Source organism: Apium graveolens, unplaced genomic scaffold (genome assembly GCF_009905375.1).
Source record: "Apium graveolens cultivar Ventura unplaced genomic scaffold, ASM990537v1 ctg8266, whole genome shotgun sequence".
NCBI classification, from domain to species: domain Eukaryota; kingdom Viridiplantae; phylum Streptophyta; class Magnoliopsida; order Apiales; family Apiaceae; genus Apium; species Apium graveolens.
In genome coordinates, this window is record NW_027421033.1 from 1 (window position 1) to 22662 (window position 22662).

The following is a 22662-nucleotide window of genomic DNA, read 5'->3' on the forward strand; positions in this document are numbered from 1 at the left end:
TAAAGATAAAGTACCATTTTATTTTTTTATAACCGTACTACCGACGATATTATAAATTGGGATCGTTTTCACGAGGACGTTGAAGTAGTTGTTTTCTTACATTTTTCGATTAGAAAATAATTAATGACTTGAACTTCAGACCAATAATTTATAGGCCTACACGAAACGCGGTCCTTTTACTAACTTGTAGTTCGGACCAAAAATATTATAGCCCATACGATACGCCGCCTATTTCCTAGTATAGAGTACTTTACTGACTTGATATCCCAATGCCATGTAGCAAACATAGAAATGAATTATTATACATAACCGTGTAAAAAAATTCCAACGCATGTGCTTCTGAGTTCCTTCGGCTCGAAATCTACTCACCGTTTGTGCTTCCAAATTTCTACTGTGCACGAAACCGTAGCCTTGCCTCTTCTTTCTACTCCAAGCCCTTGTAAGAGGTATTTTCTGAATTATATACTTTATTTTTTCATATCTTACTATTAAATTTCGTGATTCTATTAATTAACAAACTTTTCAATGATTACTAAGTGAAGAATTAATAATTTGAAATTTTCAGAGCTAGATATATAAAAGAATTTCTCGATTACTCTGTTCATGTATGTGTTAATACACCCCCCTTGGGATTCCACTTGTATGTTGGATTGAAGAGCGCATCACTAGAGCTCATCACAGGGGAAATATTCCAATTAGAATCAGGATGAAAGTTTTAAGAATAAAAGGGTTTTATTAATTTGGCATCGGTCAAAATAGATTGGATTCCAAATCAAGCCATTTAATCTATTAAATTTTTAATACATTGGGACTTAGTATGTTAATTGTTAATAAATTTAAGTCAAGACATGATTTTCTTTAGAAATATAATCATGTCACAATTTATATGTATATATGACTAAATATAGAAAAGAAGGCAGAGAAAGATAATGAACACAAGAGTACAGTTAACTGTGTGCATTGTTTATACTATTACAGAGCAAGATAATGAACACAAGAATACAGTGAACTGTGTGTATTGTCTATACTACCACTTCTGCTGCATTTTCTGTTGTGCTTTGTTATACAAGAAGGAAGAGTAAGTCTCTTTATATAAAAAAACATAGCTTCTCTTTAAAACTTGCTTTTGTCACTTGGTGGCTCCTCTTGCTACATTAATTATGATGTCACCATTGTGATATGATCTCACTTGTGTCATATCCTAGCTAATATTTAACAAATCATGATATATGAATTTTTTTTATTTTGGAAATTTGAATGAAGATAGAGGTGCATTTGCATAATGATTCTTTGTTTTGTTTGAGATTTATAAAATTAGTCAATGATATATTTCTTCACTGAAAAGAATTATTTTATTTGATGCAAGGTGTGCAGTGACAAATTCTCCACTATGGACTTACCAGAAGAATTGATTGCTGAAATTATATCAAGAACTCCTGTGAGGACAATAGTGTCATGCAAAAGCGTGTGCAAAAGATGGTGTAATATAGTTTCAGAACCATTTTTTTCGCGTCTGCATCTCTCTATATCATCTAAAATGCTTTTACTTCATCAAGGAGACGCCGAGGACGTAGATGATGACAATGATGGTGACCTTGCAGTGGTTGAACTAGATGACCAACATCGCCAACATGATATTCATCACGAGCCTATGATGAGATTTTCCCCGGGACTTGCCTTGGGAGACTATGTGGGGTTAATTGGATCAGTTAATGGGTTAATATGCTTAGAAGATAGTTATGATGATTCAGCATATGTATGCAATCCAATTACACAAGAGTACATACGCCTTCAAGATTCCGAGTACACCAGAGTATCATATTTAAAGGGATATTATGGCTTTGGACTTGTTGAATCGAACCAACAGTACAAGATTGTACGTTTTTATAAGGGTAGATTTCCTTCAACTGAATATGACCTAGGGAGCGAGGTTTATACGCTTGGAACCGGCATGTGGAGAGATCTAGGACATGTCCCCTTCCATCTGAATGAACATGATAGGGGTCACTATGTCAGTGGCCGCCTCCATTGGTTAGCTGGTGAACTAATATGTGCTTTCGATTTGGATAGAGAATTATTTCGTCCAATGGAAGCTCCTCCACGGGCTCCTGGGAATACAGATCATTTTAGCATCTTGGGAGTCCATAATCATTTTAGGAACTTGGGAGTACTTAAAGGTTGCTTGTGTATATGTGATATAACACTATACTCTGAACTTTCTATTTGGGTGAAGAGAGATTATGGCGTGGAAGATAGTTGGAGTAAAAAACTCATCATCACTCCTAATCCTCCATTACATGAAGGTATAAATACCGACATGGTTCGGCTTCTTAAAGTTCTCAAAGATGGGAACATCTTAATGTATTGTGACCAACTTCAATTGTTCACTTATCATCCTCAACATAAAACATTGCGACATCACATTTTCCCGGAGGGTGAGTTTCTCACATTTGGTGCGATGACTTATGTCCCCGGTTTTATCAGTCTAGAGAGGAGTTTCACCTTGGAGGGTGTCAAAAGATGGGAGTCTCCTCAAGTAGAAGACTGACTTATAACCGAATAGAGCAAAACAGGATCGAAAATAGGGCCGAGTCCGAGCAGTCTCCCGAGTACTAAGGCCGAGTAATCTAAGTTGTTGAACATTGCTTATTTTACTGCAAAAATACAAGGTTTTTATAACTAGTTCCATTTCAAGAACACGTTATGTTTTAAGCTTTTCTAGTTGTTTATCTAATATTTGTATGTACTCCTAATTTCAAAATTTAATAATTACTGTAGGCTGCGAGATAACTTTAGCATTTAGTGCTTGACATTTTTATAACATTTACATATCATATAAATGATTTTTATGTTGTATGCTTGTAAATTGCTCTTGGTTGATTCTGTTTTTCATGATTCATAGTATTATTTCCCTTTCATCTTGATGAGTGTAGTTTATTTTATTTATTCAGCTTTGGCCTAGCTTTGTTGGGCTTTGGTTTTAGGTCAAATTTGGTGGTCATACTTTAAATTTTTCATTTAGGAAGGCCTTGTTATAACTTCTGTTGTTAGCTAAGTTGCAGTTTGAATTATACAGCTGGTTTTACATTTGTAATCCTATCTTACATTATGTTACTTGTATAAGTTATCCACACGGAAGAACTGTAAGATTTAGAGGCATATTTCTTTTAGAGTGGCTTTTCATTTGTAGATGTTAGTATTTCCCTAAAATTGAGTGTTAAACCAAAGCGAGTTGGGTTAAGAAGTAAGTTTAAAGTCAAATGACAAAAATGCATAAGTTCATTCGGGGTTATGTATGTGAAAGTGAAAGAAAATCACAAAAACCAGTTTAATTAAACCTTAAAACTGTGTCTGATAACATATACTATAAGTGCTCTCGCTGCTCTGTCTGCGCTAGAAGCTCAAAGTGTTCATCGGATTTAAATGTATCCTGAAAGCTTTAAAGCTGTTTAGGGCTACTCTGGTTTATCTTGATTTTCAACTTGTTTCTCGATATCTTGATTTTAATAGTTAGGAATTATGATGTAGTATGTGTCTATGACAATCTTCATTGCTTAGTTTATGATCCAAAGGCCATTATGGAAGTTTGTGTACTTTCAGTTCGAAGAAAGTTGCTGTTCAATTAACTGCCTATGTTCCTGGAGTTTGTGGGAAACTCTAACAAAGTAGGTGCTGTTGTATATGTGAACTTCTTTGACTCAGCCATTATGATTAAAGAAATGGTCGTTTGAGTATCACATTACAAGTTCGCCCTGTGGGGAATTTATATGCTACAGTGATTTTTTCCCCTCCAGTAATCATCCTCAAATTAAGACACTGCAAAAACTTGACAATTTCATAAGCCTCGTTGTAGTTTGTAATTGATGCAAATGTTCAAATTCCAAGTTTATCGGGCTCGAGTTTGTATATGGTGGTATACTTTTGGAGGTCACACAGCCTAAACGTGAGGCTGCCTGGGGTGTCACATGGGATTAAAACATAGTTTACTATTTTATCTAAATTATTTTAATCTAAAAAAACACTACAAATTAGCGATATTTTCGTAAATTTGAACCTAACTCCTTTTTTATTATATCATTTTATTGTAAGAAAAAATTTATGAACACGACGATGCTATTTACAACTATGACATACTTGAATTTAGCAAACGAACGGATCTGAGCCGTCCAGATCAAGTTTAGCTTAATTTTCTTTTTTTAGATGAGCTGAATTTAATAAACTAACGGAAAGTGATGTTCAAGATCGGCTCTTTATTATATGAATTCGAGCTGAATTTGAACAAACTCGAGTTGTCCCCTAATATTTCACATGTATTTTTTACTCGACCGAATTTAAAATATAATTTTTAGTTTTACAAATTGCATCAAGATCAAATACTAGTTTTTATTTTATAATGATATATATACAAACACTCTACCCATAATTCCTAATCTAAATCATTTATTTTTCAAGTTGTGTTTTAAGAACATAAACAATTTTATTTTAAATTTTTGAGTTCTTAATTTTAGAAATCATACATTACTTATTTTTTAAAAAAAAAATTCAATAATATACGGCATTTACACATATAATCGAAATTGAACAAACGTATGATCATATCGTTATTGAATCCTTCGTTCTTTGATAGGCAACCAAGTAATTTTTTAAAGAGATATGTACATGTTGTAATATTTCAGTTGTTGTTTTGAGCAATCAACCATAGATGCATCATCATAAAACCTTTATCACTTAATCAATATCATGAAATTTCTGCAAATTGTAATCCCAGACATATGACCAACAAGAAATAAAAACCAAACTCTCACAATTAAGGAGAAACTAAACAAACCCAAATAAATTGGTAACCAAGGAAAAATGGAAACTAAATCAAGAAAAACAAGATTGAGGCTATTTTGAGATGGCTACTCAATAGAGAGCGAAAGAGAGTTTGTACGTTATATTTTAAAATGTCCATGTCGAAATGTTATTATGTTTAGATATTTTGCTTAAGTTTAATTTTTATAAATCACAAGTTATTTAATGATTTTATAAAAATATTAAAAATTGGAGATGAGTTGGTAACAATATTGGATAGTTTCATTATGAAAAAACTAAGTGTTTAATTTAGAAATACAAGCAAATTTTCTAAAATATTTAAAAAAAATTATTAAATCATGAGAAAAATGTAATAATAACAATATTTAAGTGATCAATAATAATTTATTATTTATAATATATATGAACTTTATATGAGTCGAGTTCGAGTCAAGTCTGAGTCGATTACGAGCTAAACAAGCCGAGTCAGAATCCAGCAAACAAAAAGCTCGGCTCAATTATTCATTCGAATTCATTTTCATATTCTTGATCGCCCTCGTTTAGAATACTGAACCGAATCGAGTTTACGTAAACAAGTCAATCCTGAATTTCGTTTACGAACATCTCTTCTCATTTACGGTCCTACTATTAATTGTAATATTCATCTCACTTGATTATTTACTTATTATTTAGTAAGTTAATCAAATATATTAAAAACAATATTTGTCCAGTTTTAATTTGTATTTAATCATTAAAATATAGAAATTTTTCTAACCGGTCTTGTAAAAATTGGAAATTGGACTTTATCAGTAGCGGGACCGTCTAGTTAGGGCTGTAATTCGGGCCGAGCGAGCCGAGTTTCGAGCAGGACGTAATTCGAGCCGAGATTAATCGAGTCGAGTCGAGCCGGCTCGTTTAGTTAAACGAGCCTAAACCTCTGTCCGAACTCGACTCGTTTAATTTTACGAGTCGAGTCGAGCCGGCTCATTTAGCTAAACGAGCCGGTTTTTACGAGTCGGGCGAGCCGGCTCGTTTAATTTTACACTTAATCGAGCCTAAATCTCTACCCGAACTCGTCTCGTTTAATTTCACGAGTCGAGCCGAGCCGGCTCGAGTAATTAAACGAGCCGGAACCTCTACCCGAGCTCGGCTCGTTTAACTAAACGAGCCGAGTCAAGCCCACTTAAACGAGTTCGAGCCGGGCGAACTCGCGAGCCGCCCGACTTGAATTACAGCCACACGTCTAGTGATTAATCGGCTAATCAGGGATTGATCAAAATGATTAACTGAGTCATTAATTAGAACTAATTTAATATTAGTTTTAGATATAAATATTAATATATGTAATTGTTTATTTATTTTGATTATACATATACAATTTTTATTATTTATATTTATATAAAGAAATTTTAAATATGTCCCACTATTAAAGTAAATATAATTTTTGAGATGTAACTTATGAACTGAGATCAATTTAAGATGAAAAATTAAGAAAGTTTAAATAGTAATTATGTGTTTAAGAGAATAATATATATTTTTTAATTTTTTATCATTTATTTTACTTTAATTTTTTTTATATTTTTTATATTTTTTACCAATGAGTCTGATTTTTGACCAACTAACCTGATTTTTCACGTATTAACCGGATTCATACTTTTAATTTTTTATTTATATATATATATATATTTTTTAATTTTTTACCGTGAATCCAATTGTTTACCAATTAACCCAATTTTTAATCGACTGATTTCAATTTTTTTCGATGACTGATTTTTGTAAAACACGATTTTAACTCGATTTTCACCTAGTCATTTCATTTTTCACCTAGTCATTTCATTTTTCACCGAAGAGTTATTAATCCCAACTTTTTGAAAGTCGGTCTTAACTTGGGTAAAATAGTATTCTAAAATTCCTTTTTCAATCGATTAATCTCCTACAAAGTACTCGACCGATTATTTTTTGAAATTTGATTAATCCTTACGAATTTTCCTTTATTGGAGTATATATTTTATTTATTAAAATGAAATACTATATTAATTTAAATATGAATATTATAGAAATTATGATATAATAAATATATATTTGTTAATAAATAACTAATATATTAAATATTTAATATTATAATAGATTTGATTTTTACTCCGATTAACAATTTCGATTAATCCTCGACTTTCAACTAATCCCAAATCGGTAATTAGACCGATCTTCCCATCTCCGATTTTTACAACAGAAGGTAAAATGGTTCTTTAATAACTCAAAAGTTATAACACTAATTATTGACGATTTTTCAGAAGATTCTAAGCAATCTGTTTACCAAGTACAATATTAGTTTTATTTTTGTGAAATGAAATTATCTCTATCTTATGAACCAAATATATGTTCTTTAGACAATTTAATATTAATTAATATAATTTGGTAATTATCTTATAATTAGCCTTTTTTTTTTTGCTAAATATATAATTAGCCTTTTAATATAGTTTATTTAATATTACTTAATTATCGATAAAAATTAATTTACAAATTAAAAGTAAATATATGTTATTAAACTTAATTTAATATTACTAAATATAATCTAAATACATGTCATAAATTTGTTACTGTTAAAATGTGATTTTTTAATTTAAAGTACATAAACGTTGTGATGGAGAGTAACATATACGATCATTAAATCAATAAATTTTTTTCGTAGATAACCCGCAGCCGTTATCCTTCGGCTTCTGGGTGCGCACTGGTTAACCCTACGGGCTCACGCAATAGCGTTGAACCAAGGTAAACTGTATTTAAGCAAGAGGCTCCGACTCAGGAGGCATAATCATAAATTCTCCACCAGTATTATTTATTTTTAAAATAATACTACAGATGATAAAGTTTACACAGAATAGAAGTCAATTCGTGTTAATAGTTTACTTTGTAGTTAGTAGTTTTTCAAAATAAAAGTTAATATTTACTTAATTTATCGTAACTTAATAAATTTTTAATATAATTTATAAATATAAAGTTTACAGAAAAATAAGTCGATTCGTGTTAGTAGTTTTTAGTTTTTCTAAAATTAAAAATAAATATAAGTTATTTTACTTAATTTAACATAACTTAATAAATATTTAATATAATTTAAAAATCGTTTAAAAAATATTTTTATTTTATAAATTAAAAAGACGATTGGATGTACTAACTTAAAACAAAATAAAATTTACAAAAAATAAAAGTCGACTTGTGTTAAAAACAAAGTTGATAGAGAATAAAAGTCAACTTATGTCATGTAAGTACCAAAATTTGGTACTTGGGTACTTTTAGCACCAAATTATACATAGTTTCGCTTATTAATAAAGAGTATAGATGCTTAGGTTTTTTTAATATTAGTGGGTAAATTATTATGTTTACGAAAGATCTTGCCTTTTTCGTACTCATTTACAAATGAACCAATATGACTCCTTTTTTACACAGTTGCAAGATAACAAAGGATTTTCTTAATCTGATTTTGTCAATGATATGAATCGTGCAATAAGACTAATTGATTATAGGACTCCTCAGTTATTTACAAAGTAGGTGAGAAAATAGTTAAAGAACAATATCACAATGAGGGTTGTGTGGTCTTTTTTTTGCCAAATTTAAAGCAGATTTATTAATAACTTGAAAGAGATTCAATCGGGACAAACCCCCAACTGATCATGCAACCAGGTTGAAAAACAAATAGAGCTAAATAATTAGCTGTTTTGTTTCCGGATTGCTTAACAAACTGAATACACATATTCTGAAAATTAAAAATGAAGGTAATGGTTTCCCGGACAATCCAGCACGCATCTCCCCCGAAAACAGTAGTTTCACAATTGACCCTCACATTAATTCGATTGATATTGCAACGTTCAGAGGACTCAGTTGCAACAACTGAGTTTAGAGGCCTCATGTTATGAACAAATATTTTTTGTGAGAGGTGAGCACATGTGATTTTCACCACCGTTCCAAACGCACCCCAGCTATCTACCTGTCGGACACCAGCTATAGACCTGCCGAAAGTGTTGTTGATGCGAGATATCCAGATCTCCCAATACACCATCCAATTTATTTTCAACACAACCACCACATCGCACAAAGCGAGACACATCGCATAAAGCGAGACAATCAACCACACAAATAATAACTTAAACAGAATAATACGAAAACAACCCAAAATTCAAAAATCTCGGAATAACACCAAATTGTAATATGTTGTTAGACCGCAGATTTTGAATCCAAAAACTGAATTTTATTATAAAATCCAGACTCTTACCTTAGTAGATCTTAAAACTAAAGTGAAGAACTGTAATGGATTTTTCGAGTTTTGTAAAACAAATCTCGATTTTATTAAAGAAAAAAAATAATAAAAGGAGAAGATGTAGATGAATATGGAGATAGAGATGGGTATAAAGGGTGAAGAAGAAGGTAGGGCGGCTAGGGTTTGATGAAGTTAGGGCGGCCGACTCTCATGGGCTGTGTGGTCTGAATTTTAAGCATATGTTCAAAATATTTTTAAACTTACGAAAGTGATGTATATATGTTTAGATTTTAAAAATCTATTTAAAATTTAGGGTTATGCAGCAGAATTCACATGATTATGAGATTCTATTTTAAGGATTGGTTCTAATTTGTGCCCACATGTATATGATTATGTATATATGTTAATTAATTTTGTTCCCACATTGCAAGTGTTCTTAAGAGTCATTGTTAGTACTCCTTTCGGGACAAGGCACCACAATGGATGACAAGGAAAATTTAAGAAAAGGTGAAATTTACAACAGGGTATTACCCGAAGAAACGTGCTTTAAAATGTAGAAGTATACGCTCCTTAAATATTGATTCAAAATCCGAACTTACATTTTATATCATTTAATGATAAGAGTAGATAATAAGTATGTTAGATTTTGGAAATTGTGAGAAATTAAAGATAAAATACCATTTTTATTTTTTTATAACCGTACTATCGACGATATTATAAATTGGGATCGTTTTCACGAGGACGTTGAAGTAGTTGTTTTCTTACATTTTTCGATTAGAAAATAATTAATGACTTGAACTTCAGACCAATAATATTATAGGCCTACACGAAACGCGGTCCTTTTACTAACTTGTAATTCGGACCAAAAATATTATAGCCCATACGATACGCTGCCTATTTCCTAGTATAGAGTACTTTACTGACTTGATATCCCAATGCCATGTAGCAAACATAGAAATGAATTGTTATACATAACCGTGTAAAAAAATTCCAACGCATGTGCTTCTGAGTTCCTTCGGCTCGAAATCTACTCACCGTTTGTGCTTCCAAATTTCTACTGTGCACGAAACCGTAGCCTTGCCTCTTCTTTCTACTCCAAGCCCTTGTAAGAGGTATTTTCTGAATTATATACTTTATTTTTTCATATCTTACTATTAAATTTCGTGATTCTATTAATTAACAAACTTTTCAATGATTACTAAGTGAAGAATTAATAATTTGAAATTTTCAGAGCTAGATATATAAAAGAATTTCTCGATTACTCAGTTCATGTATGTGTTAATACACCCCCCTTGGGATTCCACTTGTATGTTGGATTGAAGAGCGCATCACTAGAGCTCATCACAGGGGAAATATTCCCATTAGAATCAGGATGAAAGTTTTAAGAATAAAAGGGTTTTATTAATTTGGCCTCGGTCAAAATAGATTGGATTCCAAATCAAGCCATTTAATCTATTAAATTTTTAATACATTGGGACTTAGTATGTTAATTGTTAATAAATTTAAGTCAAGACATGATTTTCTTTAGAAATATAATCATGTCACAATATATATGTATATATGACTAAATATAGAAAAAGAAGGAGAGAAAGATAATGAACACAAGAGTACAGTTAACTGTGTGCATTGCTATACTACTACAGAGCAAGATAATGAACACAAGAATACAGTGAACTGTGTGTATTGTCTATACTACCACTTCTGCTGCATTTTCTGTTGTGCTTTGTTATACAAGAAGGAAGAGTAAGTCTCTTTATATAAAAAAACATAGCTTCTCTTTAAAGCTTGCTTTTGTCACTTGGTGGCTCCTCTTGCTACATTAATTATGATGTCACCATTGTGACATGATCTCACTTGTGTCATATCTAGCTAATATTTAACAAATCATGATATATGAATTTTTTTTATTTTGGAAATTTGAATGAAGATAGAGGTGCATTTGCATAATGATTCTTTGTTTTGTTTGAGATTTATAAAATTAGTCAATGATATATTTCTTCACTTGAAAAGAATTATTTATTTGATGCAAGGTGTGCAGTGACAAAGTCTCCACTATGGACTTACCCAGAAGAAATTGATTGCTGAAATTATATCAAGAACTCCTGTGAGGACAATAGTGTCATGCAAAAGCGTGTGCAAAAGATGGTGTAATATAGTTTCAGAACCATTTTTTTCGCGTCTGCATCTCTCTATATCATCTAAAATGCTTTTTACTTCATCAAGGAGACGGCCGAGGACGTAGATGATGACAATGATGGTGACCTTGCAGTGGTTGACTAGATGACCAACATCACCACATGATATTCATCACAAGCCTATGATGAGATTTTCCCCGGGACTTGCCTTGGGAGACTATGTGGGGTTAATTGGATCAGTTAATGGGTTAATATGCTTAGAAGATAGTTATGATGATTCAGCATATGTATGCAATCCAATTACACAAGAGTACATACGCCTTCAAGATTCCGAGTACACCAGAGTATCATATTTAAAGGGATATTATGGCTTTAGACTTGTTGAATCGAACCAACAGTACAAGATTGTACGTTTTTATAAGGGTAGATTTCCTTCAACTGAATATGACCTAGGGAGCGAGGTTTATACGCTTGGAACCGGCATGTGGAGAGATCTAGGACATGTCCCCTTCCATCTGAATGAACATGATAGGGGTCACTATGTCAGTGGCCGCCTCCATTGGTTAGCTGGTGAACTAATATGTGCTTTCGATTTGGATAGAGAATTATTTCGTCCAATGGAAGCTCCTCCACGGGCTCGTGGGAATACAGATCATTTTAGCATCTTGGGAGTCCATAATCATTTTAGGAACTTGGGAGTACTTAAAGGTTGCTTGTGTATATGTGATATACACTACTACTCTGAACTTTTTATTTGGGTGAAGAGAGCTTATGGCGTGGAAGATAGTGGAGTAAAAAACTCTCATCACTCCTAATCCTCCGTTACATGAAGAGCTAAAATACCGACATGGTTCGGCTTCTTAAGTTCTCAAAGATGGGACATCTTAATGTATTGTGACCAACTTCAATTGTTCACTTATCATCCTCAACATAAAACATTGCCGACATCACATTTCCCGGAGGGGTGAGTTTCTCACATTTGGTGCGATGATTATGTCCCGGTTTAATCAGTCTAGAGAGAGTTCAACTGGAGGGTGTCAAAAGATGGGAGTTCTCCTCAAGTAGAAGACTGACTTATAACCGAATAGAGCAAAACAGATCGAAATAGGGCGAGTCCGAGCAGTCTCCCGAGTACTAAGGCCGAGTAATCTAAGTTGTTGAAGCATTGCTTATTTTACTGCAAAAATACAAGGTTTTATAACTAGTTCCATATTCAAGAACACGTTATGGTTTTAAGCTTTTCTAGTTGTTTATCTAATATTTGTATGTACTCCTAATTTCAAAATTTAATAATTACTGTAGGCTGCGAGATAACTTTAGCATTAGTGCTTGACATTTTTATAACATTTACATATCATATAAATGATTTTTATGTTGTATGCTGTAAATTGCTCTTGGTTGATTCTGTTTTTCATGATTCATAGTATTATTTCCCTTTCATCTTGATGAGTGTAGTTAGTTATTATTCAGCTTTGGCCTAGCTTTGTGGGCTTTGGTTTTAGGTCAAATTTGGTGGTCATACTTTAAATTTTTCATTTAGGAAGGCCTTGTTATAACTTCTGTTGTTAGCTAAGTTGCAGTTTGAATTATACAGCTGGTTTACATTTGTAATCCTATCTTACATTATGTTAGTGTATAAGTTATCCACACGGAAGAACTGTAAGATTTAGAGGCATATTTCTTTTAGAGTGGCTTTTCATTTGTAGATGTTAGTATTTCCCTAAAATTGAGTGTTAAACCAAAGCGAGTTGGGTTAAGAAGTAAGTTTAAAGTCAAATGACAAAAATGCATAAGTTCATTCGGGGTTATGTATGTGAAAGTGAAAGAAAATCACAAAAACCAGTTTAATTAAACCTTAAAACTGTGTCTGATAACATATACTATAAGTGCTCTCGCTGCTCTGTCTGCGCTAGAAGCTCAAAGTATCCTGAAAGCTTTAAATTAAAGCTGTTTATGGCTACTCTGGTTTATCTTGATTTTCAACTAGTTTCTGGATATCTTGATTTCAAAGAATTATGATGAAGTATGTGTCTATGACAATCTTCAGTGCTTAGTTTATGATCAGAAGGCCATTTATGAAAGGTTGTGTACTTTCAGTTTGAAGGAAGTTTCAAATTTGTGTAGTGTAAATATGAGGCTATCAGGGGGTATACATGAGATTAAAACAATTAGTTATATTATTTTGATAACAAAAACTCTAAAAAGTAAGAAAAAAATAATAAATATTTAACCTTTCTTTTTTTTTGTTTATATCTTATTTTATAAGAAAAATTCTACAACACTATATTAATATCGATAGATAAGTTATACAAAATTCTGAAAAAAAATTAAATCAGAATCTGAATCTATTATAAAACAAATTTTAAAACCGATTACTTATATTAATTGTAATATTTATATGACTTAATTGCACTTTATTTGCTTGAACTTTAAATATTTTGCAAGGAGATGACTATATTATTTTTGACAGTAAATGGATAATATTTATTTGAATCAAAGCCATGTGTGAATTTCTTAACACTATGGTGGCTCATCCTTTCCGTCAAATTTCATGTTAAATATTAGTGATCATAGTAATGTCATAATAAAGATTTTTATCTCTCTACTGTCCCTCTTTCTCTACCCAAACACACACACACACAACTATATATACCTCATAAATACACCCACATACATCATGTAGGCGCCCATACATATACTCACTTACATCACTTAGGCGCAGTCCCTCTCCCATTATTAGCACAACACACACATAATTAAGTCCCACATACATCAACAACCTCAGACATACATAATTAACTCGCACATACAGCAACAACCTCATACACAGGCCTACAAATACAACAAACACACTCCTCTCCAGCTGCTTCTACTTTCTCTTCATCGCTCCCAAGTCGTTTTATTTTGTAAAATCTGCAGAATTCCGTCGGGTACATCATTGTGACCAGGGATCTAGATATACGCCCCTTCCCCAAATTGTGTTCACAATATATACACCAACATAGTCGTCACTCAATCTATATTCAACAATACTCCCTTTAATATCATTAGTTTCTTTCAAACTCAAAAATACCCAATTTATACATGAATCCTAATTTTTCAAGTTTGGTTAAACTTATACTTATATTTTTTAGGCAAAAATTTATAATATAAAGAGCCTTTAAAAAAACAGGAAGGGACAACAATTAGATATCAATTTGACACAAGTAAAGATTTAGCAATTTTCATGCAAAAATATTAAAGTTCATAATTTGTGGTTGTTAACTAATTTTATTAAACGGACATTTCTCAAATATTAATTTGAATGTAGTTACCAAAAATACAAAAAATTCATTTTAAGGGTAAAATGCTTTGTTAGTAAACCAAATATTTAAGTTAACACTATTTCCATAAATTCATAAGTGCAGAAAAATATAGAAACAATCTGTTAGCATACAATGAATTGGTTGTTGTTTAATCCTATCACATGCAGTTCCTCTAGTGTGCATAAAAAAGGGAAAAATACACAGAAATAACACATAGTTGAGTTGGCTATTCAGATCGATCTTACATGCACATCGATTAATCGAAGAATGACAATGAGACGGTTAAGATATCCGTGCGAAGCAAGATCAAAATATCAATATTAAATAATGAATATAAAATTTTATTTTAATTTTTATTAAAATTTATAATAAATAAAATTGTACGATTATTACAATTTTTCTTTTTAAATTATATGTAGTTTTTATTAACTCAAATCTTATTAGAACAACAAACTCAACGTTATGTATATGTTGGTCAAAAAGACATAACTAATATTTTACATCGAAACTTTAGTCGCAACACGATTGATGGATAATTTAACAAAAAACTAAATCAACATTACTAAGTAATTGCATATTTAATTTATTATTGTTAGCTGAATTTATGTTTTTATATAATTTGTGATTGAATAATTTTTTCTAATAAAATATTCATTATGTATGTATAAATTTGCATTTTGTGCTAAAATAGAATTCTGTAGGTATGAATCTATAAATTACAATGTATATACGATTCCGTTTATATAAAAATAATTTATATATATTATATATTAGAATCAAAAAATGGGTAAATATTACATATAAAATTTTAAGTCATATCTGAATAAAAAAAAGAATTAAAATGGTATATTTAGAGCCATAGTAATATTAAAAAAGGGTGAAACCAAAAGTTCAAAAACCGAAAAGGGGTGAAACCAAAGTATCCCTTAAAAATGGTTTCCTTATTATTTATTAATAACATTGTTTAAAGGTTTTCATTTTATTATTTTAATAAAAATAAAAAGAATTCTAGAAAAAATAGAAATCGTAATTATAATATGATTCCAATCTATATTTTGTTAAAAAATAACATAGAACTCTACATGAAAGAGAAATATAGCGCTCAAACCAAAATAAGAGGTAACCGTACTAAGATGAAACCAAGTTCTCTATTCATAAATAATTTAGAGTTCTACGAAAATAGAATTTTAGTCATATTACGGTTTGAACAATTTTATTATTTTCCAGTGGTGAAACCAAAATACAGTTTTATTATATTCATACCATTTTACTAAAATGGAATTCCAACAACAAATTAAAAAATTATAATTTAAACACATGACCTATTTACTTGGTCATGGTTTATATTTCTGGGAACTTATTTAGTTGAGTCAATTTATGAACTTGTTTATTATAAAATATAATTAAAAATATGATTCAAACCTCTAAATATAATAAAAAGCATGGCTTATAAAAATTTTAAAAAAATGAGTAAAAATAATACATATAGAATTATAAGTCATCTAGTAATAAAAAAGCGATAAAAATAATACACTTAGAGTTATAACATGAATCATAAAGGGTGAAACCAAAAGGTGATGGAACTAAAAAATAAGTGAAACTAAAGTAGCACTTAAAATTGGTTTCGTTTATTAATAAAGAAAAATGGGTAAAAATAATACATATAGAATTATAAGTCATATAAGAATCAAAAGTATAAAAAAATACACTTAGAGTTATAACATGAATCATAAAAACTGAAAATAAAAGGTGATAGAACCAAAAAATAAGTGAAACAAAGTATCACATAAAAAGTTTAAAAAAAAATGGATAAAAATAATATATATAGAATTATAAGTCATATAGAAATTAAAAAGGATAAAAGTAATACACTTAGAGCTATAACATAAATCATGAAAAGTGAAACCAAAAGGTGGTGGTACCAAAATATGAGTGAAATCAAGGTACCACTTACAAAGAGGTTTCGCTTATTAATAAAGGTTATTAATTTGTTAGTAATTTAATTCAGTTACCTTCTTACGTTATTTTCAAAGCGATGGCTGACACTTTAGTGGCGCGTCCTTTCCGTCAAATTTCACTTTGAATATTAAGGATCGTAGTAATGCCATAATAAAGATTCTTTATCTCTCTCACTTCCCTCTTCCTCCACCCAAATACACACATAAAGGATATATACCACATAAATACACCCACGTACATCACGTAGACGCGCATACATATACTCATTTACTTATCACGTAGGCGCATACATATACTCATCAATGCACATACAGATACTCACTTACTTATCACATTGGCGCAGACATATACTCATCAAATACATGTCTTTGTCTCGTCTCTCCCATTATTCGCACAACACACATAACTAACTCGCACATACATCAACAACTGCATACACAGGCCTACAATACAGCGAACACACATCTCTCCCGCTTCTACTTTCTCCATTCATCTTTCCCCTCTCATTTTATTTTGTAAAAATTTGCAGAATTCGGTCGGGTACCCTCATTTGCGACCACGGATCGAGATATTACCGCCCCTTCCCACCAAATTATGTTCACAATATATAAACCAACATAATCGTCATCACGTACTCAATCTATATTCAACCAATGCTCTCTTTAATTTTATCATTCCATTATAAACTCAAAGATACCCAATTTCACGCATGAATCCTAATTTTCAAGTTTGAGTTAAACTTATGCTTACATTTTTTAGGCATAAATTTATAATAAAAACAGCCATTAAAAAAACGGAAAGGAACGCAGAACTAATGCACTGTTGAAAAATTCAACAATTAGATATCAATTTGACACAAGTAAAGATTTAGCAATTTTCATGCAAAAATATTAAAGTTCACAATTTGTGGTTGTTAATGGTTAACTAATTTTATTAAACGAATATTTCTCAAATTTTAATTTGAATGTAGTTAAAAATACAAAAAATTCATTTTAAGGGTAAAATGGTTTGTTAGTAACCCAAATATTTAAGTTAACACTAATCATTAACAATTTTTCTGGAAAATTCATATGTGCATTGTGCAGATATATATATAAGTAATCTGTTAGCATACAATGAATTCCTTGATGTTTAATCCTATCACGAGCAGTTCCTCTCGTGTGCATAAAAAAAAGGGAAAATACACACAATAACACATAGTTGAGTTGGCTTATTCAGGTCAATCTTACATGTAATTCAACGAATGATAGTGTCTCATCTGAAGCAGGAAGGTTGAGAAGCTTGGTCTCGTAAGAGTAAGGAAAGGATATGCTCGTGGCTAGACTGGAATCTGAAGAAAGGTGAAGTTAATGGTTTCCACTGGAAAGCTTCATCTGAAAAAAGGTTTAGCTATGGCATTAGAAGCTCTCACCCTTGAACTTCAACTCAAGGAACTCTTTTGTAAAAAGGATTAGTGAGAGGACTGCCTCATCCGGAATTTAGAAGGATGAAAAATGTGAGGCATGTCCGAAAGAGGAGTCAAGGACAACATCACATAAAAAGTAAAGATATACCTTAGTGATGAGTGATGACTACTGTTAACATAAAGCTGGTGTTTGTGCCTTCTCAAGACAAGATATCACATATGGTGATTGATCATATCAGAAGATCAAGTTGGAAGCAACTATAAAAGAAATGATCTTGTGGTCAGATAATGGGACTGAATTCAAAAAGCAGTTCTGATTAATATCTATAACATCAACAATATTTCGAGACATATTCAGCGCTAGGAGCTCCGTGTCATAATGGAATGGTACAAAGGAAGAATCGTAACTTGATTAAAGCAACAAGGACAATGTCAAGCTAATCAAGACTTTCTAAATACCAAAGGGCTGAAGTAGTCAATACAATTTGTAACAAGTAAGATCAATCCTTGATCAGGATGTATACATGAAGACCACTAATGAGTTAATGGCCAACAGAAGCAAACACTGGATAACCTGAAAGTGTTTGGAGAGAATGTTCTACAGAAGCAAATAATAAAATGTTTTCAGTTGTTTGAATATAATGGCATTTGCAGCTATGACTAGTTAGGATATTTTCCAAGGCTACTCATTGGAGTCTACAACCTATAGGGTATTTGTGGTTGGTCAATAGAAGGTGATAGATAGTCTTAGTGCAGAGTTCAACAACTCCACGCTTCAAACTGTTAAAGGAGAAATTAATGGTACTGATGATTTATATCCAAGCAGTGGAATGGCAGTGTAATACACAACCTATTATTTCAATGAAGCTAGTCAGCAAGGGTAAGGATTTTCAGGAAATCCCAGCAACAGCTTAGGGGGAGCAAAAGAAGGATCAACTAGTTAGACACAACACCACATTGAAAATCAATAGGAGACTATAAGAACATATCTGCTGAGAAAAAGGGTTTGATGTCAGTATTATTCCCAAAGTCTGGTTCTTAATTGATTCAGATGGTGGAGTAATGATTAGCAGGGCTACTAAGTATGAATGAGTATTTCTTTGTTCTCTATCTGAAGAGGAAACTAAGAAAGTTACAGAAGCTCTGATAGATTCGGATTGATTGGGTGATTACAAAGCATGATGAATTCAATCAGTCAGCAAGGAGATTGTAGGGAAGCTGGTATCCAAACCAAATGACAATTTTATAATTGGTACAAGGATAACCAGAAGTCAAAACTAGATGACAATGGCATTGTTACGAGGGACAAGGCCAAACTGGATGATAGGTTATTAATAGAAAGCAGTATCTAACAAAAAGCACCAGTGACGAGACTTGAGGATATTACGACATATCAGACACCTGATGCACATTCAAACTTGGAATTGGACTCTAGTAGATGTGTACAAGTGCACTCCTGGTTGGTGAGTCAAAATAGGAAGTCAATGCACAATAGTTCATAGACTTTGCAGTTGCAGATCTATTGGACTATGTATATCTCTTCTTCACAAGCTCACTTCAGGTTGGTATGAACTAGTATACTACTCAAGAAATCGTCAAGGACACGGTATGACACTCTAACTGAAGTTATAGTTAAATATGAACTAGTAGAGTCGTCATATTCATAACTCTCTTTATCACTAGGCACAAGTGTATTGAGTTATATGTGCTATGATATAATGATAATGTTATATGTTGGTCTAGTAACAAAGACTTGTGCAAGATTATTTGCTAAGTAATTACAGAGTAGGTATGGAGGAGCATGTTGGAAAAGTTGCAATTCCTTTTGGGATTACTTCAAGCAAGCCATTAGAATAATTCTTTTAGGAGCTCAAGCAAGCCAAAAGAACAATTCTTTTAGGAGCATAAGTAAATTAAAAGAATGATGGCAATACAAGTAAGTTAAGGATCTTTTGAAGATACAAAATTTCGAAGATTCTGAACATGTCAAGACTACTTACCAACAGGAACCACTTAAGCTTGATCAGTAAAACTCAGGTAACAATGACAAGCTATAGAGGTATGACAAGCTCACTCTTTTACTCAAATGATAATAGACAGCATGTAATGTTCTTAAGATACCAATGTGCAAGGTTCCAAGTGGATCCTAGAGAATCTAATTGTATAGTTATTAATAAGATTTTTAGATATCTAACGGGATTACCAACTCTTGGTGTATAGTACCTTAAATATATTGTGCTTAACATGTTTGGCTATATAGATATAGATTATGCATGTTGTAAGAAAGACAGGAGAAGCATATCTGGAGCTATCAACTTAAGTGACAGAAGAAGCATCTCAGGAAGCTGTCAACTTCGTGGAAGAAGATTGATTTCTTTTTATGATGAGAAACAACTTCAAATCCAACAACTTTGTACAACACTATATGACAAGGCACCTTGACACCAGGTATCACTTTTCTCGAGAGCATGTCTTTTAGTCAAAGAGTCACTTGCATAAACACTTATTAAATCACTTGTTAAAGTTAATCTTTCAAGACTGTTTTGTAAGTATGGGATATCATTCATTGCACATTAGTTGGAAATCCCATCTGTAAGGAATTCTTAATATAAATTTACAAGTATTAAATCTTCAATATTAAAAGGACTTGTGAATTTATCAGTAATCCAGTACCTTGTACTTATTTTTACTATCTTGATTATCATGATGACAATGTCATACACATTTGTGGTAATTAAGTATTATAGCATTAAGTTTGAATATTATTTTAATTTATTTAAATTATGATGGTAGACAATTCCATTTCATATCAGTCTCATAATTTAAATTATATTAAAATAATATGCAGCATAGTTATTTGTACCTTGTATGAATAATTATGGTACTTTTACTATTAGTGATATTATTTAGAATTTTATTCTAAGTAATCAATGCTTATTTCTAAAATCACTAATATTGAAAGTTGATGTATTTTATAAGTTATGTGTATAAAACTCTCAATATTTTATATGCTTAGAAAGTATTTCTAAAATTACTAATTATCCAGAGAGTGGTTGTCATTTATACAAATCATATATCCTTTTGGTGATTATTCAAGGATAATTATAAATATTTAAGTGCTAGTATCTAATTCATAGATATTTAGTATTTATTTATTTATCATTTATTTTAGGAAGTTTGGATTATGGAAATTGAAGCAATTCAATGATTTTATTTGCTCCATAATTTAAACTAACTTAAAAAAAAGCAACATGATTGATCATAATAATCCTGTTAACGATTGATATCTAGTATATTAATTGCAACTAAAATGTTATAGGTTAATTGTGAGACTTTGATTTAGTGAATTTATCAACTTATATCTTTAGAATTCACTGAAATCATAATTATAGTATGATTAATTGTATGATAATTTTTGACTTATATCAGTTAATGATATTTAGTCAAGAGTTCAACTATGAACTAATTGTGAAGTTTTAGGATTTGTGACATTACTTAGAACTCCTTTAAGTAATCAATACGTATCCTCAATCACTTATACTAATATAAAATTCCTAAACACTTTGATATTAGATGCAATACTCAGTGGATCAAAGGATATGGAACTTAGAATATCTTTCTAAGATTGCAAACAAGACAATGTTGGTAAATATTGCTTTATTTATCGAACCAACATTGTTTGAGATATTATAGTTGTTAGGAGTTAACAATTGTATAATATATGAAATTGAATGCTAATGTCTATTTAATAGATAGTTGGTATTTAATTTATATATATCTTATTATAATATAATTGAATTATGATGTTAGACAATTCCATGTCAAATCAGTTTCATGATTTAATTTATATTAAAGTAGGATGCAACATAATTATAGGTATCTAAAGTACTTGACAAGTATTAGAAAATGATATATTGTTAATATTTTATTGCAGATAATTGTGAGATTTTAAGTTCTAGTGAATTTATATAAGTTTCTATATCTGAAAGATTCACTATAATTTAACATTAGAAGCATAGTCATTCTTATTATGATTATTTATCAACAAATAATGTTGTTGATTATAATTTTATAAAGACAGATTATGGAGCTTTTGATATGAATGAGAATTTCTTAGACTTTACCCTAAGTGATCAACGATTTTCTAAAAACGCATTCATATTAAAAGACAAAATCTTTCTTTCTCTTCTTACTATTGCTAGGTCATAAGTCTGTGTCTTTTTCATATTAAAAGACATGATTATTTATCTTTTTATGCATAAAAATAGTCTTGTGCACTCAAATAGTTTTAAGAGAAAAATCAAACTTCTTTATATAGTGGTGATTGTTTATTTCATTAAAAAAATTTGAAATCATTATTGTACATCATTTCTCTCAAAAGATTAAATGCATAATTTTCATTTATTATAGATCTTAAGTGTAATTTATCTCTATATTTCCATATGTTCTGTGATACAGGTTTAGACTCCAATGGCCTTCTTTTATTTGATAGTCATGAGGTTGAAAATCCACAACTTCTATCCCAGACTATAAAGACAAACACGGAAACAGAACCAACCAATACTCCCTTACCACTAAAATGAAGTATGAATGAGCGTGAGGGAGAAAGTGCCTTAGTGCCCCCACATAAGGAAGGTTCTGAAGTCAACCCAGCAGCTCTGTCTCCTACAAAGTTGAGATATATCAAAACTGAGACAACTGCTAGCTCCCATACATCTTCTCAAAAAGATGTAATGGCTGAAAAGGCACAAAACAGTTACTAGATTCATCCTCTCAACAGGGTGTGTCTATTGAAATTCATTTGTCGGCCAG

The 22662-nt window shown here is 31.2% G+C and overlaps 2 protein-coding genes across 2 annotated transcripts; both read left to right on the forward strand.

The window, feature by feature from the left end:
• The first annotated feature begins 1390 nt into the window (after positions 1 to 1390).
• On the forward strand, positions 1391 to 2548 carry LOC141704819 (F-box protein At3g07870-like). Its single transcript, XM_074507985.1, has one exon. The coding sequence runs from the start codon at positions 1391 to 1393 to the stop codon at positions 2546 to 2548; it is 1158 nt and encodes a 385-aa protein (XP_074364086.1).
• An 8818-nt stretch (positions 2549 to 11366) lies between these two features.
• On the forward strand, positions 11367 to 11996 carry LOC141704820 (F-box protein At3g07870-like). Its single transcript, XM_074507986.1, has one exon. The coding sequence runs from the start codon at positions 11367 to 11369 to the stop codon at positions 11994 to 11996; it is 630 nt and encodes a 209-aa protein (XP_074364087.1).
• The last annotated feature ends 10666 nt before the right edge of the window (positions 11997 to 22662 follow it).